The 12730-nt window shown below is 35.0% G+C and overlaps 1 protein-coding gene across 3 annotated transcripts; it reads left to right on the top strand.

Moving 5' to 3' along the window:
• Positions 1-22: 22 nt before the first annotated feature.
• On the top strand, positions 23-12231 carry ANKRA2 (ankyrin repeat family A member 2). Of its 3 annotated transcripts, none has more exons than XM_037801998.1 (9): positions 23-387; positions 3469-3865; positions 4511-4669; positions 6182-6247; positions 8972-9069; positions 9575-9700; positions 9982-10048; positions 10584-10664; positions 11233-12231. In XM_037801998.1, the coding sequence occupies exons 2-9, from the start codon at positions 3577-3579 to the stop codon at positions 11286-11288; spliced, it is 942 nt and encodes a 313-aa protein (XP_037657926.1). In that variant the 5' UTR covers positions 23-387; positions 3469-3576; the 3' UTR covers positions 11289-12231. The 3 variants fall into 3 exon arrangements, with proteins under 3 accessions (XP_037657926.1, XP_037657924.1, XP_037657925.1); XM_037801996.1 differs by having other exon boundaries at positions 23-535; XM_037801997.1 differs by having other exon boundaries at positions 23-596.
• Positions 12232-12730: the final 499 nt, after the last annotated feature.

The raw sequence follows: 12730 nt of genomic DNA, 5'->3' as shown, positions 1-12730 counted from the left end.
CACGCAGCCTGGTTGACGCAGAGGTTGGCCAGGTGGGTGGAGCTAGGTGTGAGGAGGCGGTGCAACCGGAGGAAGAGATTTGGGCCTTTCTCAAGTGACCCAGAGACGTCAACGTAGATAACCTGACCGCTGTAGTATTCGAGTAGCAACATAGCAGCGGGGAAGATCCTGGAAGTCCGCTCAGCTGCAGAAATACGCCACAAGGCGAAAGAAGAAATCGGAAGTGACGTCGCAGGCAAAACAAGCCCAATTTGGGAGGCCTGTAGTGAACCCGTGGCTGCAGATGGAAAGGCCCGACTCGCCCTCTTCTGTCGAAGGTGGTTGCGAGGCCCTGCTATCCCACCCGGTGGTCCTCCCGCCCCTGCCCTTGGGACCGGCCCACCACGGGTGAGCGACAGTTTCCGCCTCCCGGTACTAGAGCCGCGTTGGGACTTCTCGGGCGGAGCTGGCCGGTGGCGACGGCGCGAACGTCCTTCCCTGCAGCAGTCTCCCCTCCGGCAGACTCCTGTCTTAGACGCCGGGACACTTGTCGCCTGTGAGGCATCATTTATTTCATAGCACCATCCTCTCCTTGCAGGACAATTCCAGGATTAGAAGTGGGTCCCCTGTTATGAGCATCTCTTGGGAATGGAATTAGAAGGGTTACCCATTTTATCTCGTTGGGCTCTCCCTTCATTCTTGGGCTCTGACAGATCGAGGTGATCCTAGCTACATCTAGCCTTAACGTCTTTTTTCTCAGCGCCTCCTCTGTTAGGTATTTTTCCCCCTCTTATTCTGCAAAATTTTGGCTTACCACTCAACTTTGCTTCTCATCCCTAGAGGTAGTGCCAAGATAAGCATTCCTTTTCTTCCCAAGCACATTTGCTCTTCTTTCAAAGCCCAGTAATTCCATCTGTAAGCCCTGATTTATAATATGGAGGATATTTAGAGCTGGAAAGAATATTAGAGACGCCTATTTCAACGCCTGCATGTTATAGAAGAATAAAATAAATCTCGAAAAACTTATATTATTTGTCTGCCCAGGATTGAACAGCTAGTTATTAGTGTTGAGAACGAGCAGCCAGCTCTGGTTCTGATCAACAGATACTGAGCATCTTGAGAGGTCATTTCAGGATAGAAAAAAATTTAAAACATTTTTTAAAGTTGAGATTAGAAAATATTTATTGAAGCATTTAGTAGAACCAAGTACTCTGTTGTTTGCAAGGATTAGTAGTAGTGTTCCCTGCCCTAAAGGAGTTTTCAATTTAGTGGGCATTTAAATGGAAATAATCAAAATTGTAAATGCTAAGGTAGAGTTATATGTGGGGTGCTGGGAGAGCTCAGGGGAGTTACACTTAGCCAGCCTTAGGGGCCTGGGGGAGATGGTTCTCCCATAATGAAACAGTATTGTGCAATACCCTTTTAAGGTACCTTCACCTACAGTTGAACCACTCAGTTCACTTTATTATGCTGATTTCGTTCTTTCTTTTGCTAAAGTGTATTAACTTTGTTACCTGTTAGCTTTTATTCCTCTTGTTTATTCAGTTCTCCCACCCCTCACCCCCACTGCCCAGTGGAAGTATTGAATTAGTTTAGTGTTGCTTTTAATTCTAATGGACAGGATGAGAGAGAATCAGAATAGCGCCTAATTGGTGACCTTCCTTTTCCTCCTTTGTTTGGTGGACATAATGCTAACCTACCCCACCTACTCATAATCTAACCTACCCTACTTGTTATAAGGATCAATCTTTAAGAATTTTTTTAAAACATTTAAATATGGTTATCTGTAAATGCATGGTTTGGTGACCCCATCTCCACTGTAATCCTAATGTAGTTTTCTCTTTTAATGTCAATTAATTCCAATTTTAAAACATCCTACACCCTCTCAAAACTTCTTAAAGAGGCAGTAAACCCTAATATGAAAAAATTAGCTGGATATTATTAATTTTCTTCCTGTCTCAGGTGAATATATCTTGGACAATTATGTCTTGGTTTCTTCATTTTTTTTTAGAAGCAATTTTAGCTACAGAAATGAAATTTCTCTAAAAATTATGTTAAGGTGCATAGAAAAGTGCCAGTGAAGTTACTTTACTGAAAATTCATTTTAAAACAATAATAAATGATTCAAGAAGATATGCACTTATAATTGATACTTTGAGAGTTAGCCTTTTATTGAGTTCATGTCTTGACAATCCATATTTGAAAAAAAAAAGCTACTCAGTAATTCTAAGTTCCAAATACTTGTTATAAAGATTGAGATCCAAAAATTGTATTTTGATCCTCATGTCCTGGATATTCTAAGGGAAAGGAAGCCAGTCAATAATCTACCTACTTTATTTTCCTTAAAAACTTAGGTTAATGACCAAAAGGGGGATGTGAAATGAAATGAAGTTTCAGTGGCTGAGAGATTCCTTATGGAGCCAAGAGGTCATTCTTGTGGGCATTCCTATGCACCATATAGATAACCCTTTTTAGGTTTTAATGCACTGTAATAGCTAGAAGTAAATACCTGGAACTATCAAACTGCAACCGCCTTGACTCTTAAAGACAATTGTATAGCAATGTAGCTTACAAGAGGTGACAGTGTGGGTCACACTCCCTCTATCCAGTGTATGGATGGATGAGTAGAAAATGGGGACAAAAAAACTAAATTAAAAATGGGGGGGTTGTTTTGGGTGTTCTTCTTTACTTTTATTTTTTATTCTTACTTTCATTTTTTCTGGTACAAGGAAAATGTTCAAAAAATAGATTGGGGTGATGAATGCACAACTTTATGATGGTACTGTGAACAATTGATTGTACACTTTGGATGATTGTATGGTATGTGAATATATCTCAGTAAAATTGAATTAAAAAGAGAAAAAAAAAACTTAGGTTAAATTGCTAATAACTGATCGAAACAAAAACTGGTGAATTTAATTTCAGTTTACCAGAACCAAATCTTTGTAAAGCCTGTCACTTAAAGATAACAATATTAATAAACTTGAGTATAACATGAGAGCCACTTATGTAAATATGACATGTTAAAAGATAAACTTCAGGTAAGAGGGTAAAGTTTTAACTTGAAAATTTATTTTTATTGTTAGCCTGATCTTTGGTCCATATGGCAATATTCAGTTCTATTAAAGGGAGAAAAGGTAATTAAAATTTCCTGGAAACTAGTGATGGAGGGTGACAGTTATTATTTGGTCTTTCCCAGGATCCTGTGAAGTTAATGGTAGTACCCCCATTTTATAAATGATACTGAGGCTTAGAGAGGTGAAATGACTTGTATGGGTTCACACAGCTAATAAATGGTGAAGCTTGGATTTATACCCAGGTTTCTCTATCTCTGAACATTATATGGTTTCTATTATAGAATAGAATATTTCTATTATAGAATAGGTTGCTTATAAAAGATATCTTTTGGGGTACTTGATTGAAAATGATTTTGTATACTTTTAACCTAATTTAATATAATTTTTAAACTTTCTAATGCTTTGATTTCAGATGTTTAAAGAAATATACAAATTCCAAGAATACTCTGAATACAGCTCTTATAAAACAAAGAGGAAACCATGAAGAAATTTTTTAGTTATTGAAACTATAGTTGAAATCATGGCTACATCAGCAAATCTGAATATTGGAGCCCAGCTGATTGTGGAAGAGTGTCCCAGCAATTATAGTCTAACTGGCATGCCAGATATTAAAATAGAATGTCCGCTGGACTCAAATTCAGAAGAAGGATCGGCTCAGGGTGTTACCATGGGAATGAAATTCATATTGCCTAACCGTTTCGATATGAACGTGTGTTCTCGTTTCGTGAAGTCCTTAAATGAAGAGGATAGTAAAAATATCCAAGATCAAGTTAACTCTGACCTGGAGGTGGCATCTGTCTTATTTAAAGGTTGGAAGTTATGGTATAAATATCTGCATTTGTTTTTGTTTATTTGTTGTTGTTTTTCTAATCATGAGATTTTGAGTTTGGGAACAGAGTTTAGAAGTCATCTTTTAATTGGATTTTCTAGAATCTCACAGAAACCAAGATTAAATGATTTCAGTTTATGTGTAAATGGCTATTTTAAAGGAAGTACATGTTTTTTTAATTATTTTTTGCTTAAGCTTTGTTTATTTGCAAACTCTCCAACTTAGATCTTTATTGTTCCTTTTCAAATCAAAGGAGAAAAACATTCCTGTGCCTTTTAGAGGTGGATTAGCTTACTATTCTCTGTTCCATGGATATTTAATTTACATTAGCTTCATATACTTTAATGCAGTGAAATCTGTCATCATGCTATAGATTTACTTTTGTAATGCTCTTTTGAATAATCTTTTAGAATAAAATTGCTCAAGAGTAATAGTTTTTTTCCTAGCACTTTCACTTATCGTACTATATATTTTTATGGCAAAAATAATTTAATGTCACTTGGTAAACACTTAATTGAAGCTGTTATTCTTCATGTATTTCTTTTTTAATGTAGACCTAGAGCTTTTATTGAAATGCTCTGTTGTTAAAATGCTATCTTAATGTGTTTACATTTATTTTTCTTAGCTGAATGCAATATCCATACATCGCCTTCTCCAGGAATTCAAGTAAGACATGTCTACACTCCCTCAACAACAAAGCATTTCTCACCCATAAAACAGTCAACTACTTTAACCAACAAGCACAGAGGAAATGAGGTCTCTACCACACCTCTATTAGCAAATTGTAAGTATTTTCCATCAAGGTAGTAAAATATTCTTATTATTAATATAATGATTTCAAGAGTTTGGCTACGAAACATTATTTTTATTAAATGCATACTCTGCTTCTGAAAACCTAAGTGATGTCCTAATAGTTTCAGTAATTTTAAAACATTTTCTTATACTGCTGAATATTTAAGTATTTCTTGTCTTAGGTTGCTCTGTTGGAGAGCAAATTGAAATAGTAGCTTTTAAAGAACTGTATAGTTTTACTATAAAAACAGAGAGTTATTCTGAACTTTTAGCAGATCAAGGCATTGTAGCATTTGGGGGTTCGTGGAGTATAAGGCTTTACATTTTACTTATAAACTAGATCACTGTTCAACTAGTGATTGGGGAGTGAAAGCTGAATTATTTCTACTATAATTTTGAATTTGAATATAATAACATGTATATGAATCCACCATTCTTAAAACATTGAGTCCACCTTTTAAAACACATAGACTCATTCTAGAAGAAATAAAATGAAGTTTTTCTGTTTAAACTAGAAAATATTCTATACAGTATGCATATGTTAATGAGAGAAAAATAATAGAGAACCATTAGCAGTAATTTGACGGTAATTATATTTGAGAATGTAATGTAAATATATCTATATTCTAAAGCATGGTGAAATGTGTATCTTACTTTGGGAACATTAAATTCCTCCTGATTTCTAAATTGCATGCTGTAGCAGTTGAGCCAGAAGAGTCTTTCCCCTCCTCTCTGACCCACTCCCACCACCTATTGGCCATTTCTGGCTTATTTACATGAATTTGCATTTAACTCCCAATTGCTTTCATTGACTGAAGTCAAGGATCAAGTGTTATCTAATTTTAAAGGAGAAATCTCAGAATAATGCATGTTTGACATTGTCATATAAAACATGGTTATCTTAAAATATTCTGGTCATAGAATTTTTGAGCTGAAAAGAAATACCTAAAGATTATCTGGTTCACATCCCTCATGTTACAGATAGAAAATGTTGAAAAGCTTATCCAAAGTCACACACCTAGTTAGCCATGACTAGGCCTAGATTCAAGAATTTACTCTCAAGGTCATTTTTATATTTTATGACCATACTCCTAATGTTAAGATATAACATTTTGAAATTAAGAGTTTTAGGATTTAAATTGACTCAGTCAACACAAAGAAAAAAGACTGTGTCTTTTAAACCTATCTTACTTATAAGTTTGGTAATAGAGATAACATTTTTAAAATTAAATGAGCTAAAGCTTTCTTTAGAACAAATTTTATTGGTAATGTCAGTTTGCAGATGTCAGAATTATTTTAAATGAACAATTATATTAAATGAAAAGAGCCAATTCTCAGTTACACAATGGGTATTTATGTTAGGATATGTTTTGAGTTATATATTTAAGACAATAAAATGATAGTTTTATTTTGAAAAAGAAAATTTCTGGACAAACATAAACCATGGAATGATGAAAGTGCACCCTTCAAGAATACATGAAGCATTTTTATTATATTGTTTCAGCCTTGTCTATTCACCAATTGGCTGCTCAAGGGGAGATGCTCTATCTGGCTACTCGTATTGAACAAGGTAATAGTCTGTTTTCAAAAAATTATTTTAAAATTTAATAAAATTACTTTATCTGTTATTATTGTGCTTCATTTTAATACAAGCAAGTATAAAACTAAAAATTTATGGTTTCATGGTCCCACAAGGCAGATAACCCAATGGATAGTGTTTTTAAAGTAATTTAAAGTATGAAACTTATAGCTTCCCTGACTATTCCAGACTTCTTGCCAAAAGCAAACACTAACAAGTTTCTTATCTTTTTAGAAAATTTTTCTGTATAATATTTCTATTTATGTCTTGGGTTATGTGTGAAAGTATATGTATATACTTTCTCTTATTCACACAAGAGGGAAAATAATATGCATGATGCATTACATCTTGCTTTTTTACTTACTGTTTTGGCAAGCTTTCCATATAAGCACATAATGATCTATTTCATTCTTTTTAACAGTTCTACAATTTTGTACTGTATTGCAAATAGTATTTTTTTTAATACTGATCTCTCTGGTGGTGGTTGATTCCAGTTTGTTGCTATGAAGTAAGAGTGATGTTGGCATTTTTAAAAATATATCCATAGGGTAGATTCCTACAAGTAGACTTATTGGATCAAAGAGTGTAAGAAGTTTTAATTTTGATATAGATTGCCAGATGTTTGACCTCACACCAGAATTTGAGAATTCCTATCTCACCATACCCTCACTGATACAGGTTATCATCAGACTTTGATTTTTCCTAATCTGATGGGTGAAAATAGTATCTCATAGTTGTTTCATTCATATTTTTTAAATTATGTTCTACTTGAATTTCTTTTTGTGTGAACTGCCTGTTATATATTGACTTACATGAACTCTTTCTAAATGAAGGAACGTAGTTCTTTATTATGTTGCATATATATTTCCCAATTTTGTTATTTTTTTCTTTGACTTTATGATGTTTAAATGGAGGTTTAAGATTTTTAAGTGGTAAATGTATTTTTTTTTCTTTGTGGCATCTAGGTGTTATACCCTGCTTACAAAGGATTTCCTACTCCTAGATTATATAAAAATTCACCTGTTATTTATTCTAGAACTTTTGTTTTCCTCTTTTATATTTCAATCTTTGATCCATATGGAATACATTTTGTTGTAAAGAACTAAAGTTCAAGCTTCATTTTTATTTTCATTTTTCAAAAAGTTAGCCAGTTGTTCTAGTTTGCTAATGCTGCCGGAATGCAAAACACCAGAGGTGGATTGGCTTTTATAAAAGGGGATTTATTTCATTACACAGTTACAGTCTTAAGGCCATAAAGTGTTCAAGGTAACACATCAGCAATCAGGTACCTTCACTGGAGGATAGCCAGTAGTGTCCGGAAAACCTCTGTTAGCTGAGTAGGCACGTGGCTGGCGTCTGCCCCAAAGTTCTGGTTTCAAAACAGCTTTCTCCCAGGACGTTCCTCTCTAGGCTGCAGTTCCTCAAAAATGTCATTCTTAGTTGCACTTGGGATATCTGTCCTCTCTTAGCTTCTCTGGAGCAAGAGTCTGCTTTCAACGGCTGTCTTCAAAATGTCTCTCATCTGCAGCTCCTGTGCTTTCTTCAAAGTGTCCCTCTTGGATGTAGCTCCTCTTCAAAACATCACTCACAGCTGCACTGAGTTCCCTCTGCCTGTCAGCTCATTTATATGGCTCCACTGATCAAGGCCCACCCTGAATGGGTGGGGCCATGCCTCCATGAAAATTATCTCATCCAAGTTATCACCTACAGTTGGGTCGGGCACATCTCCATGGAAACACTCGAAGAATTCCAATCTCATCAGCACTAAAATTTCTGCCCACAAGATTGCATCAAAGAATATGGCTTTTTCTGAGGGACATAATACATTCAAACTGGCATACCAGTTCCAGTACTCTATGGAATAGAGGGTAGCATGTTAAAAGAGTTTTTTTTTTTTTTTCCAATCATTTCATTCTAAGAAAGGCTTACATACTTAATCATTATGTATCTTTTTAATTATAAATATATTTGGAGCATTGGTTCTCATCTAAATAAATTTTGGGGGGAAAAGTGGACTTGATACCTAATAGATTAAGTCTAGGAAATAGAATGGGGTTCAGAGTGGAATTGCATGGTACTGTGTTTTAGATTATTCAGTCTTCATTCACATACTATGTTAGCAGACCGTAAGAATTAGAAAATTGAAAGGCTGCACTGTTGGCTATAGAATAGAAGATAGATTTGATAAGATTTTGGAGTTTTTTAATAATATTAATATATTATGTTATTCTATCATATATTCTCATTTTTATTGTGATCTTCCCAGTTACACATTGATGTAAGCAAAGTATCATCTGTGTATTGGAGAAATGGGCATATGGGAGAAATTAGCACATAAGTTGATAATAGACAAACATTAGATATACAAGCTCACATTCCTGAAAGCTGTAGAGCTAGGATTCCAGCTCTGGTCTCCTGTTTCTGGGTCCAGTGTTCTGTTGACTGCCTTGTCCATAGCATTATATCACATCTTGCAGTTTTTACTTACAATGTGGTGTATAAAGCCAGCTATGTACATTGAGGCACATTTTAATGCATTCGGATGGCTTCACTATACATTAAAATAACACTTCATAGGACTGCAGGTAACAAAAGTCAGCACAAAGGGAACTTCACTAAGTGATTTAATCATCATTTAGAGTGCCAGTATTTTCACAGTGATACTAATATGTGGCTGTTAAATGAGATCACTAAAATTGCTTTTCTTTTAAATAGAAAATGTTATCAATCACACGGATGAAGAAGGGTTTACTCCTCTGATGTGGGCTGCAGCACATGGGCAGATAGCTGTGGTAGAGTTTCTACTTCAGAATGTAAGGAAAATGCCTCAAAAAATGTATATGTACAGTTAAATTCAGTTAGGTTTTTAGTAAAGTTTTCCTGTTTCCAGTCAGCTACATAAAATGGTAGAGATTACAAAAATATATAAAATGCTTTTTGTGTTCTTGTGGAACTTGGGTCTAGTCGAGGAGGCAAGGCTAATCATACGTGAGACAGTGGGAGATCATTTACTGCTCAGCCCCCTCTGAAGTGCAGTGGGGATGACAGTGCTGTCAGTGTCATAGGAGAAGGCTTCATGAAGGAGATGCGACTTGACTCCAGAGTGAAAGAATAGTTAAGATTCAGATAGAAGGGAGAGGGAGGGCATCCAGATAATCTTGGTACCAAAGCATCCATAAATAAGAGTTTGCTTTATTTATTGATGAACCCCAGAATATCACCTGACTTAAGTGTTGAACTGTAATTATTATTGACAGAATTAACAATACTCTTGTTTAAATGAATTGAAAAGTCTTTTATCTCCACTTTCTAACCCAGGGTGCTGATCCTCAACTTTTAGGAAAAGGTCGAGAAAGTGCGCTGTCATTGGCCTGTAGTAAAGGCTACACAGATATTGTCAAAATGCTGCTTGATTGTGGAGTTGATGTAAATGAATATGATTGGGTGAGTCAACAATACTGATTTTAAAATTACGGTAACAAATTCTGGAGTTGATTTGGCTGTGAGAGGACATAATTAGTTTTAATAAACACATGGAAGAAAAATTAAATTTTAATGTCATAAACTCAATCTTTAGTTCTGATTTAAGTATTGTTCACAAAACATTGAAATTCTCTTACACTACTTTTAAATGCCCAATTCTTAGTAAAACTTCTCACAATTGCATTAAATTATTTTAATTTTGCTCACCCTGAAAAACTCTAAAGCATCTTTTCCTTTTGCAGAATGGGGGGACACCTTTGCTTTATGCTGTACATGGAAATCATGTGAAATGTGTAAAAATGCTCTTAGGTAAGCAGATAAAAATGAAAATTATTTAGAAAATGCCTTGTGAGGATTTTGTTTCATTTTTTACAACCCAACCTACTTGAAGACTGCTCCCGAGTATCATTATTGTTAAATGAGTTAATCCTGCTGTTTTTCACCCTTGGGGCACCTGCTACCATAGAATTACCCAGTGAGAAGCAGCTCCATCATACGCCACATCTGCACTTGGCGCATTTGCCTTGCCAAAGTTCTCATCTTAGAGATCATGTTCAAATCCACTGTTTGTTTTTCTGTCCACAATGTCTTTATGCATATTTTGTCTTTAGCTGTTTATGAGTTTCGTCTGCTCTAGAGTAATGAGGCCTATTTGCTTGAAGTATCTTCCCTCCAACCCCCAAATAAATTTTCTGCACCCCATTTACCCTGTACTTTGTCAGACCATCTTGAACATATCCTCCAAAGTTGCTGAAAATCTATCCAGCTGTTTGAACATAAGCCAGTAATAGACAAACATCCAAATTTTCATTTTATATATACAGATTTTTCTGTTTTGGTCTAGAAAATGGAGCTGATCCAACAATTGAAACTGACTCTGGATATAATTCTATGGATTTAGCTGTAGCCTTGGGCTATAGAAGTGGTAAGTATTTTAGAACTCTCAGGTTTCCTTTTAGTAATAAATATTGCAGTAGTCCAAACCATTTTCATCGCTTATTTCATAAACCATTGCATATTTACCTAACTCCTGATGTATACTTTTAACTGTAGGTGAAGTCAACAAATACTTACCAAATCTGGAAATGACTTTATTTATCAACCCAAATAACTAGTCACTGGAAGATAAGGGCATACCTATTTACAAGATATATTTGCCATTGTCAAAGCACTCTGTAAAATGCTTTATAATTGCCCTTTTTCAATTTCTTAGAACAACCTTGTACTGTAGACTTTCCTTGTGTTTCACAAATACAGAAACTGAAATACAGAAAGTCTAGTAACAGACAAAGCTACAGAGACACTGACAGACTAAGTTTTAGCTTCTATAAGTTTAAGTATTATGTTGCATTATTGCCCTCAGACTGTAAGTGTATGCTACTTAGAAATAAATTTATTTTAGGATAAAATGGAAAGTGTTAAGATGAATTCTATATGTTTCTTAAAATTTTGTAATCAGTAACACAGTGATCTTGATTACCTGTCTGTTCTAGTTCAACAGGTTATTGAGTCGCATTTATTGAAGCTGCTTCAAAATATTAAGGAGTAGAAAAAGTTGTCAGAAAATGTTGTCTGCTCTTCTGTTTACTTTTTAGCCCTGATAAATGATAGTGTTGTTTACTTATAAAGTTTTTTACCTCAGTTGCAATATTTACTGATTTTTAGTAAGTTTTAATAAATATTCCTCCGAGTAATTCACTGGTTTATAGTAAAATTAATGTTGATGCTTTTATAAATAAATGTGTTTTATTTCATATTTAAAATTATAAATTAATGTATTGTGGCATGTAAATTTTTATGGTACAGATAGTTATCTTTGTATCAAGTGCTATAATTTGACATTTTCAGAAATTATTCTATTCTTCATCATCAATCTTATATTAACTCATTGACTTTATATAAGGTTTGCTATAAATCCATAGAAAACAAATTTTATTGTTGAATTTAAAAATGCACTGTGTGATTGTTTACAAAATGTCATAATAAATAAATAAAGTACTTTTTCTTTTGAATGCTGCTTTTTTAAAATTACGTAAGATCATTAGGGATTTTTTTGGGATTTTAGTTTAACCCTTCCGTCCTGCCAGGACATTTCATTAGCTCAAACAATATAATTAAGACAGACTAAATGTAAGTCAATTGTGCCAGTTTGTATATATTATATCCCCCAGAAAAAGCCATATTCTTTGATGCAGTCTTGTGGAGGCAGATGTATCAGTGTTGATTAAGTTGGAATCTTTGGATTAGGTTGTTTCCATGGAGAGGTGACCTACCCAACTGTAGGTGATAACTCTGATTAGATAATTTCCACGGAGATGTGGCCCCGTCCATTCAATGCGGGCTTTTATTAGTCTACTAGAGCCCTACATAAGAGCTCAGACAGAAGGAGCTTGCTGCTGCAACTTACAGAGACATTTTGAAGACGGCCATTGAAAGCAGAGTTTTGCTGATGCTTTGGAGGTAGTAGCCCAGAGTTTGCCCCAAGAAGCTGACACAGAGACATTTTGGAGAACGCCATTTTGAAACACAACCTAGGAGTAAGCAGACACCAGCCACATGCCTTCGCAGCTAACAGAAGTATTTCGGATGCCAATGGCCTTTCTCCAGTGAAGGTATGCTATTGTTGATGCCTTACCTTGGACACTTTATGGCCTTTAGACTGTAACCTTGTAACCAAATAAACCCCCTTTATAAAAGTCAGTCCATTTCTGGTGTTTTGCAAAACGGCAGCATTAGCAAACCGAAACATCAATCAACAACGACTTATTGATTCTAATTTCTAGAAGCATATTTAGAATATGTTCTGTTGTAAATAAGTTTTTCAGTAGGAAAAGTCCTTCATGAAAGAAGTTAATTTCTTCGATAAAATTCAGATGGTCTTCAATTCCTTAAAGGAACACTATAAACTCATCTTACACCAAAATCTAGAGGACAGAGCCATGAGCTAGAAGTTGATTTGACCACGGTGGGATGTAAGCTAAATCACTTCAT

Source organism: Choloepus didactylus, chromosome 13, assembly GCF_015220235.1.
Source record: "Choloepus didactylus isolate mChoDid1 chromosome 13, mChoDid1.pri, whole genome shotgun sequence".
NCBI classification, from domain to species: domain Eukaryota; kingdom Metazoa; phylum Chordata; class Mammalia; order Pilosa; family Megalonychidae; genus Choloepus; species Choloepus didactylus.
Note: the sequence above shows the minus strand (reverse complement) of the source record. Positions and strands in the feature narration are given on the sequence as shown.

Coding starts and splice junctions, on each gene's coding strand:
- ANKRA2 (XM_037801998.1), top strand. CDS start 3,577: ATGGCTACATCAGCAAATCTGAATATTGGAGCCCAGCTGATTGTGGAA. Junction 4,670..6,181: donor CACACCTCTATTAGCAAATT/GTAAGTATTTTC, acceptor ATATTGTTTCAG/CCTTGTCTATTCACCAATTG. Junction 9,701..9,981: donor ATGTAAATGAATATGATTGG/GTGAGTCAACAA, acceptor TTCCTTTTGCAG/AATGGGGGGACACCTTTGCT.